Genomic DNA, 20,832 nt, shown 5'->3' with positions numbered 1-20,832 from the left:
CACTGGGGGCCTTTTCTAATCATAGGCAGAGCCTCATTTTCGCGCCATTAATACGCAGTTGTTTTTGGGAAGCAAGGCATGCAGATGCATGTGTGAGGAGCTCAGATACATAGAAAAAGCTTTCTGAAGGCGTCATTTGGTATCGTATTCCCCTCTGGGCTTGGTTGGGTCTCAGCAAAGCAGATACCAGGGACTGTATAGGGGTTAAATGTAAAAACGGCTCCGGTTCCATTATTTTAAGGGTTAAAGCTTTCAAATTTGGTGTGCAATACTTTTAAGGCTTTAAGACACTGTGGTGAAATTTTGGTGAATTTTGAACAATTCCTTCATACTTTTTCACATATTCAGTAATAAAGTGTGTTCAGTTTAAAATTTAAAGTGACAGTAACGGTTTTATTTTAAAACGTTTTTTGTACTTTGTTATCAAGTTTATGCCTGTTTAACATGTCTGAACTATCAGATAGACTATGTTCTGTATGTGAGGAAGCCAAGGTTCCTTCTCATTTAAATAGATGTGATGTATGTGACAAACAATTTAGAGAAAATGATGCCCAAGATGATTCCTCAAGTGAGGGGAGTAAGCATGGTACTGCATCATCCCCTCCTGTGTCTACGCCAGTCTTGCCCACACAGGAGGCCCCTAGTACATCTAGTGCGCCAATACTTCTTACTATGCAACAATTAACAGCTGTAATGGATAATTCTATTAAAAACATTTTAGCCAAAATGCCCACTTATCAGCGAAAGCGCGACTGCTCTGTTTTAGATACTGAAGAGCATGAGGACGCTGATGATAATGGTTCTGACATGCCCTTACACCAGTCTGAAGGGGCCAGGGAGGTTTTGTCTGAGGGAGAAATTTCAGATTCAGGTAAAATTTCTCAACAAGCTGAACCTGATGTTATTACATTCAAATTTAAATTGGAACATCTCCGCGCTCTGCTTAAGGAGGTGTTATCTACTCTGGATGATTGTGACAATTTGGTCATTCCAGAGAAATTATGTAAGATGGACAAGTTCCTAGAGGTCCCGGTGCCCCCCGAAGCTTTTCCTATACCCAAGCGGGTGGCGGACATTGTAAACAAAGAATGGGAAAGGCCCGGCATTCCTTTTGTCCCTCCCCCTATATTTAAGAAATTGTTTCCTATGGTCGACCCCAGAAAGGACTTATGGCAGACAGTCCCCAAGGTCGAGGGGGCGGTTTCTACTTTAAACAAACGCACTACTATCCCTATAGAAGATAGTTGTGCTTTCAAAGATCCTATGGATAAAAAATTAGAGGGTTTGCTTAAAAAGATGTTTGTTCAGCAAGGTTACCTTCTACAACCAATTTCATGCATTGTTCCTGTCACTACAGCAGCGTGTTTCTGGTTCGATGAACTAGAAAAGTCGCTCGATAAAGAATCTTCTTATGAGGAGATTATGGACAGAGTTCACGCTCTTAAATTGGCTAACTCTTTTACTTTAGACGCCACTTTGCAATTAGCTAGATTAGCGGCGAAAAATTCAGGGTTTGCTATTGTGGCGCGCAGAGCGCTTTGGCTAAAGTCTTGGTCAGCGGATGCGTCCTCCAAGAACAAATTGCTTAACATACCTTTCAAGGGGAAAACGCTGTTTGGCCCTGACTTGAAAGAGATTATTTCAGATATCACTGGGGAAAGGGCCACGCCCTTCCTCAGGATAGGTCTTTTAAGGCTAAGAATAAACCAAATTTTCGTCCCTTTCGCAGAAACGGACCAGCCTCAAGTTCTACATCCTCTAAGCAAGAGGGTAATACTTCTCAAACCAAGCCAGCCTGGAGGCCAATGCAAGGCTGGAACAAAGGTAAGCAGGCCAAGAAACCTGCCACTGCTACCAAGACAGCATGAGATGTTGGCCCCCGATCCGGGACCGGATCTGGTGGGGGGCAGACTTTCTCTCTTCGCTCAGGCTTGGGCAAGAGATGTTCTGGATCCTTGGGCGCTAGAAATAGTCTCCCAAGGTTATCTTCTGGAATTCAAGGAGCTACCCCCAAGGGGAAGGTTCCACAGGTCTCAATTGTCTTCAGACCACATAAAAAGACAGGCATTCTTACATTGTGTAGAAGACCTGTTAAAAATGGGAGTGATTCATCCGGTTCCATTAGGAGAACAAGGGATGGGATTCTACTCCAATCTGTTCATAGTTCCCAAAAAAGAGGGAACATTCAGACCAATCTTAGATCTCAAGATCCTAAACAAATTTCTCAGGGTTCCATCGTTCAAAATGGAAACCATTCGGACAATTCTTCCTACCATCCAGGAAGGTCAATTCATGACCACGGTGGATTTAAAGGATGCGTATCTACATATTCCTATCCACAAGGAACATCATCGGTTCCTAAGGTTCGCCTTTCTGGACAAGCATTACCAGTTTGTGGCACTTCCATTCGGATTAGCCACTGCTCCAAGAATTTTCACCAAGGTACTAGGGTCCCTTCTAGCGGTGCTAAGACCAAGGGGCATTGCAGTAGTACCTTACTTGGACGACATACTGATTCAAGCGTCGTCTCTGCCTCAAGCAAAGGCTCATACGGACATTGTCCTGGCCTTTCTCAGATCTCACGGGTGGAAAGTGAACGTAGAAAAAAGTTCTCTATCCCCGTCAACAAGAGTTCCCTTCTTGGGAACAATAATAGACTCCTTAGAAATGAAGATTTTTCTGACAGAGGCCAGAAAATCAAAACTTCTAAGCTCTTGTCAAGTACTTCATTCTGTTCTTCTTCCTTCCATAGCGCAGTGCATGGAATTAATAGGTTTGATGGTCGCGGCAATGGACATAGTTCCTTTTGCGCGAATTCATCTAAGACCATTACAACTGTGCATGCTCAGTCAGTGGAATGGGGATTATACAGACTTGTCTCCGACGATACAAGTAGATCAGAGGACCAGAGATTCACTCCGTTGGTGGCTGACCCTGGACAACCTGTCACAAGGGATGAGCTTCCGCAGACCAGAGTGGGTCATTGTCACGACCGACGCCAGTCTGGTGGGCTGGGGCGCGGTCTGGGAACCCCTGAAAGCTCAGGGTCTTTGGTCTCGGGAAGAATCTCTTCTCCCGATAAATATTCTGGAACTGAGAGCGATATTCAATGCTCTCAAGGCTTGGCCTCAGCTAGCAAAGGCCAAATTCATAAGGTTTCAATCAGACAACATGACGACTGTTGCGTATATCAACCATCAAGGGGGAACAAGAAGTTCCCTGGCGATGGAAGAAGTGACCAAAATAATTCTATGGGCGGAGAATCACTCCTGCCACTTGTCTGCAATCCACATCCCAGGAGTGGAAAATTGGGAAGCGGATTTTCTGAGTCGTCAGACATTTCATCCGGGGGAGTGGGAACTCCATCCGGAAATCTTTGTCCAAATAATTCAATTGTGGGGCATTCCAGACATGGATCTGATGGCGTCTCGTCAGAACTTCAAGGTTCCTTGCTACGGGTCCAAATCCAGGGATCCCAAGGCGACTCTAGTGGATGCACTAGTAGCACCTTGGACCTTCAACCTAGCTTATGTGTTCCCACCGTTTCCTCTCATTCCCAGGCTGGTAGCCAGGATCAAACAGGAGAGGGTATCGGTGATCTTGATAGCTCCTGCGTGGCCACGCAGGACTTGGTATGCAGACCTGGTGAATATGTCATCGGCTCCACCATGGAAGCTACCTTTGAGACAGGACCTTCTTGTTCAGGGTCCGTTCGAACATCCGAATCTGGCCTCACTCCAACTGACTGCTTGGAGATTGAACGCTTGATTTTATCAAAGCGAGGGTTCTCAGATTCTGTCATTGATACTCTTGTTCAGGCTAGAAAGCCTGTAACTAGAAAAATCTACCATAAAATATGGAAAAAATATATCTGTTGGTGTGAATCTAAAGGATTCCCATGGAACAAGATAAAAATTCCTAAGATTCTATCCTTTCTTCAAGAAGGTTTGGAGAAAGGATTATCTGCAAGTTCTTTGAAGGGACAGATTTCTGCTTTATCTGTTTTACTTCACAAAAAGCTGGCGGCTGTGCCAGATGTTCAAGCTTTTGTTCAGGCTCTGGTTAGAATCAAGCCTGTTTACAAACCTTTGACTCCTCCTTGGAGTCTCAATTTAGTTCTTTCAGTTCTTCAGGGGGTTCCGTTTGAACCCCTACATTCCGTTGATATCAAGTTATTATCTTGGAAAGTTTTGTTTTTGGTTGCAATTTCTTCTGCAAGAAGAGTTTCAGAGTTATCTGCTCTGCAGTGTTCTCCTCCTTATCTGGTGTTCCATGCAGATAAGGTGGTTTTGTGTACTAAACCTGGTTTTCTTCCGAAAGTTGTTTCTAACAAAAATATTAACCAGGAGATAGTCGTGCCTTCTTTGTGTCCGAATCCAGTTTCAAAGAAGGAACGTTTGTTACACAATTTGGACGTAGTTCGTGCTCTAAAATTCTATTTAGAGGCTACAAAGGATTTCAGACAAACATCTTCCTTGTTTGTTGTTTATTCTGGTAAAAGGAGAGGTCAAAAAGCAACTTCTACCTCTCTTTTTGGCTTAAAAGCATCATCCGATTGGCTTATGAGACTGCCGGACGGCAGCCTCCTGAAAGAATCACAGCTCACTCCACTAGGGCCGTGGCTTCCACATGGGCCTTCAAGAACGAGGCTTCTGTTGATCAGATATGTAAGGCAGCGACTTGGTCTTCACTGCACACTTTTACCAAATTTTACAAATTTGATACTTTTGCTTCTTCTGAGGCTATTTTTGGGAGAAAGGTTTTGCAAGCCGTGGTGCCTTCCATCTAGGTGACCTGATTTGCTCCCTCCCATCATCCGTGTCCTAAAGCTTTGGTATTGGTTCCCACAAGTAAGGATGACGCCGTGGACCGGACACACCTATGTTGGAGAAAACAGAATTTATGCTTACCTGATAAATTACTTTCTCCAACGGTGTGTCCGGCCCACGGCCCGCCCTGGTTTTTAATCAGGTCTGATTAATTATTTTCTCTAACTACAGTCACCACAGTATCATATGATTTCTCCTATGTATATTCCTCCTTTACGTCGGTCGAATGACTGGGGAAGGCGGAGCCTAGGAGGGATCATGTGACCAGCTTTGCTGGGCTCTTTGCCATTTCCTGTTGGGGAAGAGAATATCCCACAAGTAAGGATGACGCCGTGGACCGGACACACCGTTGGAGAAAGTAATTTATCAGGTAAGCATAAATTCTGTTTTTTTGGGATCAAATTAATATAATTTTGCTCATAATTTTTATTCGCATTTTAATTGGTCTTTTTTAGTGGGGACTAATTACGATAGCTATGGACTCAGAACAGGATCAGTCCATCTCTATGGATAAATGTTTATTATGTTTAGAGGCACAAATTGTTTTGCCTATGCAATTTTGTTTCTCATGCTTAGCTAAGACTTTAAAATTTAAAGACAAGTTACTCCATTCTGAGCCAAGTGTCTCTCAGGATACTGCTGTGCGTGACATGCCTCAGCTTTCTCCTTAAACGTCCCAAGCTTTAATTGCTTCTCATTCTGTGCCTTCTGTTTCCTCTCAACCTCCTGGGGGTGTCTATTTACCAGGGGATTTTGCCGCACAGATAACTTCTGCAGTATTTGCGGCTTTGTCTGCTTTCCCTATTTCGGGTAAGCGTAAGAGGAAATCTAAATATTTGTCTGTTAGTAAGGTTTCTGACCCCTCTGAATCTGCACTGGTCAACCTTTCTCAAATGTCTGAGGAGGAGGATACCTCAGTAGCTTCTGAAGGTCTTAGACTCTGACACTATGGGGGGGGGAAATCTTCTGAATCTGAAGAAGTTAATTTCCGTTTTCAGCTTGGACATCTCTGGTTGCTTCTGAAGGAAGTTCTAGCTACTTTGGACGACTCGGAACCTTCAGTTTCTGTCAATCCCAAGAAGTCCTCTAAACTTGATTCTCCAACGTCTGAGGATGTTTTTCCTGTTCCAGACAAGATGTCTGAAATTATAGCTCAAGAATGGGATAAGATAGGGGTTCCTTTTTCCTCTTCCCCTGTTATTAAAAAATGTTCCCTGTTGCTGACTCCATTCGGGACACATGGTGCACTGTGCCTAAAGTAGAGGGATCTATCTCTACTCTGGCTAAACAAACTACCATTCCTATAGATGATAGTTGTTGTTTTAAGGATTCTATGGATAAGAAGCTAGAGGCTTACTTAAAAAAGATGTAGATCCGTCAAAGATTACAGTGGCAATCTGCGGCAAGTATCGCCACGGTTGCGGGAGCAGCATCTTATTGGTGCAATGCCCTGTCTGATCTGATATCAGAAGAGACTACGGTGGAGGAGATCCAAGATAAGATCAAAGCTCTTAAAGTAGCCAGATCCTTTATCTGTGATGCCAACATGCAGGTAATTAGACTGAGAGCTAAGATGTCTAGCATCACTGTTCTAGCTCGCAAAGCTCTGTTGTTAAAATCTTTACCCTTATAAGGGTAAAACTCTCTTTGGTCCTGGTCTGCGCGAAATCATTTCAGAGATTACGCGAGGAAAGGGATCTTTCCTACCTCATGACAAGAAGAATAGACCTAAGGGTCGGCAGACTTCTAATTTTATTCCAAGCCAGACCAATGCGGGTCCATTTGGAAATCCAGCCAGCCTTGGAATAAGGGAAAGCAAAACAAGAAGCTTTCGGCTGACTAAATCAGCATGAAGGGTCTGTCCCCAATCCGATTTTGGATCAGGTGGGGGGCAGGCTTTCTCTTTTTCGTCAGGCTTGGATACGTGAAGTTCCAGATCCATGGGCTGTGGACATAGTATCCCAGGGTTACAAAATAGGATTCAAGTCTTGCCCTCCAAGGGGCAGATTTTTTCTGTCAAGAGTATCCTCAAACCAGGTAAAGAGGGACTCCTTCTTAAATTGAGTAAAGGACCTATCCTCACTGGGAGTTATTATACCAGTCCCTCTAGAGCAGGGGTGGGCAAGACGTAGATCGCGGTCTACCAGTGGACCGCGAGTGAATTTAGAGGTGACCGCCTGTAAGATTTCAAAAGTCTGCATAATAAGAGAAAGATTTCTCACAAATCTACGGCAGCAAAGTTCTTCACTCACAATCTAGAATTCTAGATAGAATCTAGATTCTGAGTGAAGAGCCTCGCCACCGTAGATGTGTGAGAAATCTTTCTCTTATGCAAACTTTTGAATTCGGCTATGACTTTGAGTGTATGATGGTGGTATGGGCACTGTACTTCAGCATGCGCGACGCGGCAGTAGCTGAACTCGCTGCCCCAACTTTGGTTAAAGGACCTGTCCCCTAATCAACCTGACATGGCATCTAGCCAATAAAATTACTTTGTAGATGCGCTTTTTCTCATAGCAGGGATGGTCCTGCATTGTGCACCATGTGATTCTTTCCCTCTTTCCTGACCGGGTGTCTATCAGAGAGGAGTCCTAACTCTCTGTACTGTCTGGGTCATGGCAGGTGGGTAGTGCCCCAGCTATTGGAATATAAAGGTGCAGTTTTTTTTAATAAAATGTTTTATTTCTCTAGTTCTCCAGTTATTGCACTTGTGATGGAGGATTCTGTTACTTAGAGGGCACTCCCTCTATTCCTAATGAGTAATTCCTGTTTATAATGTGAGGAGGCCTTAGATCCGCCCTCTCAATTATGATCCATATGCCTTGATAATGTGATCATATCAAACATGTTTGATACCACTGAGCCATCTACCTCTGAGGAGTTGTCGTCCAGTGAGGTTCGTACCCTACATGCTTATCTCTCTACACATGCAGTTTCCCGTAGCATTGCTGATCCTCCATCTGGAGGGGGCCATTTTTTCTCGAGACGTTACTGCGCAGCTCAGACGGCGGTGTCTGCGGCCTTTAATGCTTTACCTCGCCCTGCTAAGCGCAAGCGAAAGGTTACATATTGCACTCCTTCCCAGAGTAGATCAGATGATTTATTGGATTTAACTGAGAGTTATCCGATGATGAAGTTTTTTCAGAGACTTCAGAGTATGAACATTCTGGGTCGGAGTCTGCTGCCTCTAAACCTCCAGCTGCGGAGGAACCAGACTTTAGTTTTAGGAATTTGCACTTTCTTTTAAAGGAATGTTTTTGCTTCGGCGGAAGCAGCTTTTGGGAGAAAGGTTCTGCAGGCTGTGGTGCCCTCAATATAGGGTCCGACTCCTTTTACCCTCCCGTTTTTTTAATTCAGTGTCCTCTAGAGCTTGGGTATTTGTTCCCACAAGTAATGAATGAAGCAGTGGACTCTCCTCCCATTTAGATGGAAAACATAAATTATGCTTACCTGATAATTTTATTTCCATCTGTGGGAGGAGAGTCCACTGCTCCCGCCTGTTTCTCAGGAAGGGCGTACCTAAATTTTATATTATTCTTCTGGCACCATTTATATCCTGATATTCTCCTACTGTTCCTTGTTCCCTCGGCAGAAGGACTGGGGGATTAGGGGAGTGGGGGAGGTATTTAAGCCTTTGGCTGGGGTGTCTTTGCCTCCTCCTAGTGGCCATGTTCTTAATTCCCACAAGTAATTAATTAAGCAGTGGACTCTCCTCCCACAGATGGAAATAAAATTATCAGGTAAGCATAATTTATGTTATTTTACTATTAATGACAACCAATTGACAAAATGCAGGAACAGAAAAGTGGTAAAAACTTTAAATGCTTTTGCAAATCAAAGTATTCTTGGGCTATAGGGAAAGAAGTGGGCTGCTCTGCCTTAAAATGCCCAGGCCTAATTTTGATCCCAGTCCAATTCTGCAGTTTTAATGTCAAAATTCCAACATTCACCCTTCCCTGCTACCTTATTAAAAAAATGTAATTGTTCCCCTCTAATTTCTTTTAGGAACCAGGCGGCTCTCTTTGGTGGAAATCCTCGCTACGAGAATGTACCGCTGATTGGGAGAGGATCACCACCACCCACGGTACGCTGGGCCTCTGAATCCAAATCCTTTTTATAACAAAACTCAACGTTTTTTTTAAGAAAAAGATAATATATAACAAGTCTGCAGGAAAACAAATATATTCTGCATTTTTATTTTTTTTGTTTGTTCTTTTTTTAATCAAGGACAAATCTTTAAAATAAATTAATGGGTTGTTTCAAAAAAATGGCTTTGGCCTGAGAGATATTTGCTGCTTAGTAAGCAAAGGCCTTCAGCTAATTTTTGCTGACTTAAATTACAGCACTTTCCAATCGATGGTGGGACAGTGTAATTGCTTAAGCAATTTAAGTGTTCTTGAATAGCACAATATGGCTGCATACCAGCTGGTGTTTAGTTTTTATGCTTTTTTTTTTTACAGGATTATTTCAATCAGATAATTCTGAACAGACATTCAAAATATATATTATTATTTTTTTTAGACATTTGAATGAAAAAATGATATGCTCATTACATTTGCATTACTGATTACTGATCTAGTTAAATTAACACCCACAAAGGGATACAAAACATAGGTAAAATCCCATTTGAAAAAAAACCTGCTAGTGATTGGTGGGTTGGGACTGCGACACTTGATTGGCACACCAGCAGTGTTTTGCTTGAGAGCTGCATAACTTGTGGCTTATGAGTGATGCTTTACCTATGTGTTTAACTCTTTTTGGGAGGGTTAAACACTACATAAGCTAGAATCAGTCATGTAAAAATTACTTTATCCAATTAATTAAATCATCCAAATGTTTTAATTAGAATGTCTCTTTAAAATCTGTATTATACTCTTTTAACAAAATGATTAAAGGGGCATGAAAACCCAAAATGTTCTTTCATGATTCAGATAGAGAATACAATTTTAAAAAGTTAGCAATTTACTTATTTTATCAAAGGTGCTTTGTTCTCTTTTAATCTTTGTTGAAGAGATATCTAGATAGGTTGTGTGCACACGTCTGCATGACAGGAAATAGTGCTGACATCTCTTGCTAATGTATTTATTTATCTTACGTTGGGACATATATACTAAAAAACATACTCTAAAATAGCTCTGCCCTTCTCTGAATGCGGAGCCTTACGCTGTCAGACAAACATTGAAACTAAGTGTAAATTTAAAATTTAACAAGAATTGAATAATATATTTATTTTACGTTGGGACAAATATACTAAATAATAGTACATCTATACATTAACTGGTAAAAATGATTAGTGCATAATGGTCCTTTAAGTGTAATGGCGTTACCAGTATATGTTCCTATCCAGAAAGGTTCATCAGTTTGTGTGATCACATAATAAAGTTTGTAAGATCTTTACCCAAGGATTTGCAAATTTTATTTCTGGTTCCTAGTATTTTAAATTATACATTTCACTATAAAGAAACATTTTTGTCTAGCTAATGATAAAATGTGTCTAGCTTCAAAATTAAATAAATATACATTTTTTAAGCCCCTGCTCTAGTGATTAAAATCTGTGCAAAGGTTTTATACGCTTGAAAGACAGCTCTTACCATAGAGAAATTAGGTAGTGCTGGGTATGGATGTGCTACAGTATGCTGACGCTTCTTTTGGCAGCCAAAGGATTATTAATGCTAAATTATTGTATGTGATTACTGTCTTTGTTGGTGCTGTATCTTTATAATTACAATACGTTACAGAAATTAAAATAATGAATTAAACTTTGACTCTGACTTTGAAAGCCATTTGAATGACTGATATCATAGCAATAATAATCTGTCCATAAACTTTAGTAAATTAACCTAGATGGCCTATTTTACTTACAACATTTCAGATTTTCAGAGACAGGCTTATGCTAACTGTCTCCTTTCTGGGACTGTTTTTTTAGATCAATGCAATTATATTTATAATAAGTATTTTGCTTGTATATGTTTTCTTTATTTCTGCATCATATAATTTGGAGCTTTATAATTCCAAGTAAGTCTTTTTTTTTTCTGTGTTTGTGGAACCCTTAAATCCGTCCTTCTTGTTCCACGTTTTTTGTCCTCACGTTTGACGTTAGTTTGTACAATAGAAAAACATTATTTGTGTTAATATATACAGAACATTGATTCATAAACAGTAGTTACAAGGGATCCATTACAATAACGTATTTATGCCAGGCTGATTAACAACCCTGAGACAAAGGGGCCTATTTATTAAAGGTCTTGCGGACCTGATCCGACAGTGCGGATCAGTCCGCAAGACTTCGCTGAATGCGGAGAGCAATACGCTCTCCACATTTAACATTGCACCAGCAGCTCACAAGAGCTGCTGGTGCAACGCCGCCCCCTGCTGACTCGCGGCCAATTGGGAGGTGTCAATCAACCCGATCGTACTCGATCGGGTTGATATCCGGCGATTCCTGTCCGCCTCATCAGAGCAGGCGGACAGGGTTATGGAGCAGCAGTCTTTAGACCGCTGCTTCATAACTGGTGTTTCTGGCGAGTCTGAAGACTCGCCAGAAACACGGGCCCACAAGCTCCATTCGGAGCTTGATAAATGGGCCCCAATATGTCATATGATGAGGAATACAAATAACATGAAAACATTACTTGGGGTAATTTACAATGGGGTTGCTGCTTTACATTATTTGTTAATTCCTTCTTTTTTTTTACATGCAGTTGCATATTTAAATCATTTTAGAGTATCATTTTGTTAGCACAAATTACAAGGTTTTCCAAATCAAAAGCCACTAAAAAGACTTGGTAAATTCCATGTTCCAGGTCTTCTTTGCTGTAGCCAATTAGGTGCTTATGCTGGGATCTGAGTGCTCAATGTGTAGAATGTTGCTCAGGTAAAGTTACCCATACTTAAAGGGACATTAAACCCACATTTTTTTCTTTCATGGTTTAGAAAGAACATACAATTTTAAACAACTTTCTAATTTACTTCTATTATCTAATTTGCTTCATTCTCTTGATATTCTTTGCTGAATAGCATATCTAGATAGGCTCAGTAGCTGCTGATTGGTGCCTGCACATAGATGCCTCATGTGATTGGCTCACCCATGTGCATTGCTATTTCTTTAACAAAGGATATCTAAAAAATAAAGCATATTAGATAATAGAAGTTAATTGGAAAGTTGTTTAAAATTGAATTCTCTATCTGAATCACAAAATATTTTTTGGGGTTTAGTGTCCCTTTAAAGGAACATGAAGCCCTACATATTGATTCAGATAGAGGTTACACTTTTAAACAATGTTCCAATTTACTTCCATTATCTAATGTGCTTTGTACTTTTTATCCTTCGTTGAAAAGCATACCTAAGAGCTGGGAGCTAACTGCCGTTTGGTGGCTGCACAAATATGCCTCTTTTCATTGACTCACTAATGTTTTTATATATCTCCCAGTAGTGCAATGCTGCTCCTTGAAAGGTTGTTTAAAAATGTATGCTCTATCTGAATCATACAAGAACTTTATTTAGTTGCGGCGGGGTCCGGGAGCGGCGGGATAGGGGTTTAACAGTTTAGTATAGTGGCGGTGCTTAGTGACAGTATACAAATAAAGCTGGGAAAAAGCCGAAGAGCAGCGAGATCGATGAATGTTAGTTAACAACAGTCCGCTGCTCATTGCCCCGTACTTGGTGAGCAGCTTTTTGACAGCTTTTTTGTTAATTATAGAGAACGTATTCAGGTCAACGGCCGCGATGTTAGGCGAGCGTATTGGTGCAGTCGAAGAGAAAATTATTATTAAAGCGCCAGAAGGACAAAGGCTGGGTCTAAGTGAAAATATATCATTTATTACAATGAATATAAAAAACAATTAAAATATGTCTAGAGTATATAAAAAATTACAAATTATATATATATCCTGGATCCAAGATTTAACAATGAGTAAAACAATAAATAAAAGCAATAAGTAAAAACAGATGTATCAAAAACTTGATTAGTACTTCGAATGGTTTTGAAAATCTGATTTGTTGTGTGCAAAGGTGCAAGCTGTGTATCTTAATGAGTGGCTGTCTAATTATGTCGACAGTGCTAAGGAGGGTAGATTGAATGTTGTTTGATAGAGTGTGAGTGCTCTTGTGACAAATTGGTGTGAAAAAAATATTAATAAATGGTGTGAAAAAAGTTGAAAAGATGGTGCTAACAAAGGTTAACAAAGAATAGTGTAAACCAACGATATAAACACACCAGCAATCCTTAAAATTGTGTAGTGTAAGTGTGCGGTTTGGTGATTCAAGTGTTAGAACATAATGGCAAACTCCAAAAAAGCCATATAAAAATATAATACAAAAAATCCAAAAATCCAAATTAGTCCTGAGAAAAGTGAACAGTCAAACAACAATGGAGAATGTCAGATTGGAAAAATTAAAATTAAAAAATGAAGAAATGTACTTGTATGTCCCAAACCACCACATCAATTTGGGACATACAAGTACATTTCTTCATTTTTTAATTTTAATTTTTCCAATCTGACATTCTCCATTGTTGTTTGACTGTTCACTTTTCTCAGGACTAATTTGGATTTTTGGATTTTTTGTATTATATTTTTATATGGCTTTTTTGGAGTTTGCCATTATGTTCTAACACTTGAATCACCAAACCGCACACTTACACTACACAATTTTAAGGATTGCTGGTGTGTTTATATCGTTGGTTTACACTATTCTTTGTTAACCTTTGTTAGCACCATCTTTTCAACTTTTTTCACACCATTTATTAATATTTTTTTCACACCAATTTGTCACAAGAGCACTCACACTCTATCAAACAACATTCAATCTACCCTCCTTAGCACTGTCGACATAATTAGACAGCCACTCATTAAGATACACAGCTTGCACCTTTGCACACAACAAATCAGATTTTCAAAACCATTCGAAGTACTAATCAAGTTTTTGATACATCTGTTTTTACTTATTGCTTTTATTTATTGTTTTACTCATTGTTAAATCTTGGATCCAGGATATATATATAATTTGTAATTTCTCCAACATAGGTGTGTCCGGTCCACGGCGTCATCCTTACTTGTGGGATATTCTCTTCCCCAACAGGAAATGGCAAAGAGCCCAGCAAAGCTGGTCACATGATCCCTCCTAGGCTCCGCCTACCCCAGTCATTCTCTTTGCCGTTGTACAGGCAACATCTCCACGGAGATGGCTTAGAGTTTTTTAGTGTTTAACTGTAGTTTTTCATTATTCAATCAAGAGTTTGTTATTTTCAAATAGTGCTGGTACGTACTATTTACTCAGAAACAGAAAAGAGATGAAGAATTCTGTTTGTATGAGGAAAATGATTTTAGCAACCGTAACTAAAATCCATGGCTGTTCCACACAGGACTGTTGAGAGCAATTAACTTCAGTTGGGGGAACAGTTTGCAGTCTCTTGCTGCTTGAGGTATGACACATTCTAACAAGACGATGTAATGCTGGAAGCTGTCATTTTCCCTATGGGATCCGGTAAGCCATGTTTATTACGATTGTAAATAAGGGCTTCACAAGGGCTTATTTAAACTGTAGACTTTTTCTGGGCTAAATCGATTGATTATTAACACATATTTAGCCTTGAGGAATCATTTTATCTGGGTATTTTGATATAATAATATCGGCAGGCACTGTTTTAGACACCTTATTCTTTAGGGGCTTTCCCCAAGCATAGGCAGAGTCTCATTTTCGCGCCGGTGTTGCGCACTTGTTTTTGAGAGGCATGGCATGCAGTCGCATGTGAGAGGAGCTCTGATACTTAGAAAAGACTTCTGAAGGCGTCATTTGGTATCGTATTCCCCTTTGGGTTTGGTTGGGTCTCAGCAAAGCAGATACCAGGGACTGTAAAGGGGTTTAAAGCTTAAAACGGCTCCGGTTCCGTTATTTTAAGGGTTAAAGCTTCCAAAATTGGTGTGCAATATTTTCAAGGCTTTAAGACGCTGTGGTGAAAATTTGGTGAATTTTGAACAATTCCTTCATGTTTTTTCGCAATTGCAGTAATAAAGTGTGTTCAGTTTAAAATTTAAAGTGACAGTAACGGTTTTATTTTAAAACGTTTTTTGTACTTTCTGATCAAGTTTATGCCTGTTTAACATGTCTGAACTACCAGATAGACTGTGTTCTGAATGTGGGGAAGCCAGAATTCCTATTCATTTAAATAAATGTGATTTATGTGATAATGACAATGATGCCCAAGATGATTCCTCAAGTGAGGGGAGTAAGCATGGTACTGCATCATTCCCTCCTTCGTCTACACGAGTCTTGCCCACTCAGGAGGCCCCTAGTACATCTAGCGCGCCAATACTCCTTACTATGCAACAATTAACGGCTGTAATGGATAATTCTGTCAAAAACATTTTAGCCAAAATGAACCCTTGTCAGCGTAAGCGTGGCTGCTCTGTTTTAGTTACTGAAGAGCATGACGACGCTGATATTAATATCTCTGAAGGGCCCCTAACCCAATCTGAGGGGGCCAGGGAGGTTTTGTCTGAGGGAGAAATTACTGATTTAGGGAACATTTCTCAGCAGGCTGAATCTGATGTGATTACATTTAAATTTAAATTGGAACATCTCCGCATTTTGCTTAAGGAGGTATTATCCACTCTGGATGATTGTGAAAATTTAGTCATCCCAGAGAAACTATGTAAAATGGACAAGTTCCTAGAGGTGCCGGGGCTCCCAGAAGCTTTTCCTATACCCAAGCGGGTGGCGGACATTGTTAATAAAGAATGGGAAAGGCCCGGTATTCCTTTCGTCCCTCCCCCCATATTTAAAAAATTGTTTCCTATGGTCGACCCCAGAAAGGACTTATGGCAGTCAGTCCCCAAGGTCGAGGGAGCGGTTTCTACTTTAAACAAACGCACCACTATTCCAATAGAGGATAGTTGTGCTTTCAAAGATCCTATGGATAAAAAATTAGAAGGTTTGCTTAAAAAGATGTTTGTTCAGCAGGGTTACCTTCTACAACCCATTTCTTGCATTGTCCCTGTCACTACTGCCGCATATTTCTGGTTTGATGAACTGCTTAAGGTGCTCGATAGTGACTCTCCTCCTTATGAGGAGATTATGGACAGAATCAATGCTCTCAAATTGGCTAATTCTTTCACTCTAGACGCCTCTTTGCAATTGGCTAAGTTAGCGGCTAAGAACTCTGGGTTTGCTATTGTGGCGCGCAGAGCGCTTTGGTTGAAATCTTGGTCGGCTGATGCGTCTTCCAAGAACAAGCTACTAAACATTCCTTTCAAGGGGAAAACGTTGTTTGGTCCTGACTTGAAAGAGATTATCTCTGATATCACTGGGGGTAAGGGCCACGCCCTTCCTCAGGATCGGCCTTTCAAGGCAAAAAATAGACCTAATTTTCGTCCCTTTCGTAAAAACGGACCAGCCCAAGGTGCTACGTCCTCTAAGCAAGAGGGTAATACTTCTCAGGCCAAGCCAGCTTGGAGACCAATGCAAGGCTGGAACAAGGGAAAGCAGGCCAAGAAACCTGCCACTGCTACCAAGACAGCATGAAATATTGGCCCCCGATCCGGGACCGGATCTGGTGGGGGGCAGACTCTCTCTCTTCGCTCAGGCTTGGGCAAGAGATGTTCTGGATCCTTGGGCGCTAGAAATAGTCTCCCAGGGTTATCTTCTGGAATTCAAGGGACTTCCCCCAAGGGGGAGGTTCCACAGGTCGCAGTTGTCTTCAGACCACATAAAAAGACAGGCGTTCTTACATTGTGTAGAAGACCTGTTAAAAATGGGAGTGATTCATCCTGTTCCATTAAGAGAACAAGGGATGGGGTTCTACTCCAATCTGTTCATAGTTCCCAAAAAGGAGGGAACGTTCAGACCAATCCTAGATCTCAAGATCTTAAACAAATTTCTCAAGGTCCCATCGTTCAAGATGGAAACCATTCGAACTATCCTTCCTTCCATCCAGGAAGGTCAATTCATGACCACGGTGGATTTAAAGGATGCGTATCTACATATTCCTATCCACAAGGAACATCATCGGTTCCTAAGGTTTGCATTCCTGGACAAACATTACCAGTTCGTGGCGCTTCCTTTCGGATTAGCCACTGCTCCAAGGATTTTCACAAAGGTACTAGGGTCCCTTCTAGCGGTGCTAAGACCAAGGGGCATTGCAGTAGTACCTTACCTGGACGACATTCTGATTCAAGCGTCGTCCCTTCCTCAAGCAAAGGCTCACACGGACATTGTCCTGGCCTTTCTCAGATCTCACGGCTGGAAAGTGAACGTGGAAAAGAGTTCTCTATCCCCGTCAACAAGGGTTCCCTTCTTGGGAACAATTATAGACTCCTTAGAAATGAGGATCTTTCTAACAGAGGCCAGAAAAACAAAGCTTCTGGACTCTTGTCGGATACTTCATTCCGTTCCTCTTCCTTCCATAGCTCAGTGCATGGAAGTGATCGGTTTGATGGTGGCGGCGATGGACATAGTTCCTTTTGCGCGCATTCATCTAAGACCATTACAACTGTGCATGCTCAGTCAGTGGAATGGGGACTATACAGACTTGTCTCCGAAGATACAAGTAAATCAGAGGACCAGAGACTCACTCCGTTGGTGGCTGTCCCTGGACAATCTGTCTCAAGGGATGATGTTCCACAGACCAGAGTGGGTCATTGTCACGACCGACGCCAGTCTGATAGGCTGGGGCGCGGTCTGGGGATCCCTGAAAGCTCAGGGTCTTTGGTCTCGGGAAGAATCTCTTCTACCGATAAATATTCTGGAACTGAGAGCGATATTCAATGCTCTCCAGGCCTGGCCCCAGCTTGCGAGGACCAGGTTCATACGGTTTCAATCAGACAACATGACGACTGTTGCGTACATCAACCATCAGGGGGGAACAAGAAGTTCCCTAGCGATGGAAGAAGTAACCAAAATTATTCTTTGGGCGGAGTCTCACTCCTGCCACCTGTCTGCTATCCACATCCCAGGAGTGGAAAATTGGGAAGCGGATTTTCTGAGTCGGCAGACATTGCATCCGGGGGAGTGGGAACTCCATCCGGAAATCTTTGCCCAAGTCACTCACCTGTGGGGCATTCCAGACATGGATCTGATGGCCTCTCGTCAGAACTTCAAAGTTCCTTGCTACGGGGCCAGATCCAGGGATCCCAAGGCGGCTCTAGTGGATGCACTAGTAGCACCTTGGACCTTCAAACTAGCTTATGTGTTCCCGCCATTTCCTCTCATCCCCAGGCTGATAGCCAGGATCAAGCAGGAGAGGGCGTCGGTGATCTTGATAGCTCCTGCGTGGCCACGCAGGACTTGGTATGCAGATCTGGTGAATATGTCATCGGCTCCACCTTGGAAGCTACCTTTGAGACGAGACCTTCTGGTTCAGGGTCCGTTCGAACATCCGAATCTGGTTTCACTCCAGCTGACTGCTTGGAGATTGAACGCTTGATTTTATCGAAGCGAGGATTCTCAGATTCTGTTATCGATACTCTTGTTCAGGCCAGAAAGCCGGTGACTAGAAAGATTTACCACAAAATTTGGAAAAAATATATCTGTTGGTGTGAATCTAAAGGATTCCCTTGGGACAAGGTTAAGATTCCTAGGATTCTATCCTTCCTTCAAGAAGGATTGGACAAAGGATTATCTGCTAGTTCCCTGAAGGGACAGATTTCTGCCTTGTCGGTATTACTTCACAAAAAGCTGGCAGCTGTGCCAGATGTTCAAGCCTTTGTTCAGGCTCTGGTTAGAATCAAGCCTGTTTACAAACCTTTGACTCCTCCTTGGAGTCTCAATTTAGTTCTTTCAGTTCTTCAGGGGGTTCCGTTTGAACCCTTACATTCCGTTGATATTAAGTTATTATCTTGGAAAGTTTTGTTTTTAGTTGCGATTTCTTCTGCTAGAAGAGTCTCAGAATTATCTGCTCTGCAGTGTTCTCCTCCTTATCTGGTGTTCCATGCAGATAAGGTGGTTTTACGTACTAAACCTGGTTTTCTTCCAAAAGTTGTTTCTAACAAAAACATTAACCAGGAGATTATCGTACCTTCTCTGTGTCCAAAGCCAGTTTCAAAGAAGGAACGTTTGTTGCACAATTTGGATGTTGTTCGCGCTCTAAAATTCTATTTAGATGCTACAAAGGATTTTAGACAAACATCTTCCTTGTTTGTTGTTTATTCAGGTAAAAGGAGAGGTCAAAAAGCAACTTCTACCTCTCTCTCTTTTTGGATTAAAAGCATCATCAGATTGGCTTACGAGACTGCCGGACGGCAGCCTCCCGAAAGAATCACAGCTCATTCCACTAGGGCTGTGGCTTCCACATGGGCCTTCAAGAACGAGGCTTCTGTTGATCAGATATGTAGGGCAGCGACTTGGTCTTCACTGCACACTTTTACCAAATTTTACAAGTTTGATACTTTTGCTTCTTCTGAGGCTATTTTTGGGAGAAAGGTTTTGCAAGCCGTGGTGCCTTCCATTTAGGTGACCTGATTTGCTCCCTCCCTTCATCCGTGTCCTAAAGCTTTGGTATTGGTTCCCACAAGTAAGGATGACGCCGTGGACCGGACACACCTATGTTGGAGAAAACAGAATTTATGTTTACCTGATAAATTTCTTTCTCCAACGGTGTGTCCGGTCCACGGCCCGCCCTGGTTTTTTTAATCAGGTCTGATATTTTATTTTCTTTAACTACAGTCACCACGGTACCATATGGTTTCTCCTATGCAAATATTCCTCCTTAACGTCGGTCGAATGACTGGGGTAGGCGGAGCCTAGGAGGGATCATGTGACCAGCTTTGCTGGGCTCTTTGCCATTTCCTGTTGGGGAAGAGAATATCCCACAAGTAAGGATGACGCCGTGGACCGGACACACCGTTGGAGAAAGAAATTTATCAGGTAAACATAAATTCTGTTTTTTTATATACTCTAGACATATTTTAATTGTTTTTTATATTCATTGTAATAAATGATATATTTTCACTTAGACCCAGCCTTTGTCCTTCTGGCGCTTTAATAATAATTTTCTCTTTGATTATCCACTTTCCTGACCGCTAGGGGTCAATTTATTAGAGCCAAGGGTCCCTTTAGCATTTGGCGCTTAGTGTCCACCCAAGAGCCGTATTGGTGCAGTCGAATGCAGCACAGTTGACGGCTTGATAAATAGGCCTCTATGCCTTGAAACTGCATGTAGACTGCAAAAACATAATTTATGTAAGTACTTACCTGTTAAATTAATTTCTTTCATATTGGCAAGAGTCCATGAGCTAGTGACGTATGGGATATACAATCCTACCAGGAGGGGCAAAGTTTCCCAAACTTCAAAATGCCTATAAATACACCCCTCACCACACCCACAATTCAGTTTAACGAATAGCCAAGGAGTGGGGTGATAAAGAAAGGAGTAAAAAGCATTAACAAGGGATTTGAAAATAATTGTGCTTTATACAAAAAAATCATAACCACCATAAAAAGGGTGGGCCTCATGGACTCTTGCCAATATGAAAGAAATTAATTTATCAGGTAAGTTCTTACATAAATTATGTTTTCTTTCATGTAATTGGCAAGAGTCCATGAGCTAGTGACGTATGGGATATCAATACCGAAGATGTGGAACTCCACGCAAGAGTCAAGAGATTCACAAGAGAGAGCGGATAATTCCGAAACTCTTCTAGCAGAAGAGATGGCCAAAAGGAACAACACTTTCCAAGAAAGTAGTTTAATGTCCAAAGAATGCATAGGCTCAAATGGAGGAGCCTGTAAAGCCTTCAAAACCAAATTAAGACTCCAAGGAGGAGAGATTGATTTAATGACAGGCTTGAATATCAGGAAGTTTAGCAATTTTCCTGTGGAATAAAACAGAAAGAGCAGAGATTTGTCTTTTCAAGGAACTTGCAGACAAACCTTTATCCAAACCATCCTGAATAAACTGTAAAATTCTAGGAGAATTTATGAGAAGAATACCATGAAATGTAAGTCTTCCAAACTCGATAATAAATCTTTCTAGAAACAGATTTACAAGCCTGCAACATAGTATTAATC

At 41.5% G+C, this 20,832-nt stretch overlaps 1 protein-coding gene across 1 annotated transcript in view; it reads left to right on the top strand.

Annotated features, from left to right (window-relative positions):
- The window catches only part of TTYH2 (tweety family member 2), a 310,797-nt gene that overhangs the window by 276,286 nt on the left and 13,679 nt on the right, over positions 1-20,832 (top strand). Inside the window, exon 13 of the mRNA XM_053706960.1 lies at positions 8,835-8,913. Coding sequence (XP_053562935.1) covers positions 8,835-8,913 — 79 coding nt within the window. The remainder of the gene's footprint in view (positions 1-8,834; positions 8,914-20,832) is intronic.

Source organism: Bombina bombina, chromosome 1, assembly GCF_027579735.1.
Source record: "Bombina bombina isolate aBomBom1 chromosome 1, aBomBom1.pri, whole genome shotgun sequence".
Lineage (NCBI taxonomy): Eukaryota > Metazoa > Chordata > Amphibia > Anura > Bombinatoridae > Bombina > Bombina bombina.
Note: the sequence above shows the minus strand (reverse complement) of the source record. Positions and strands in the feature narration are given on the sequence as shown.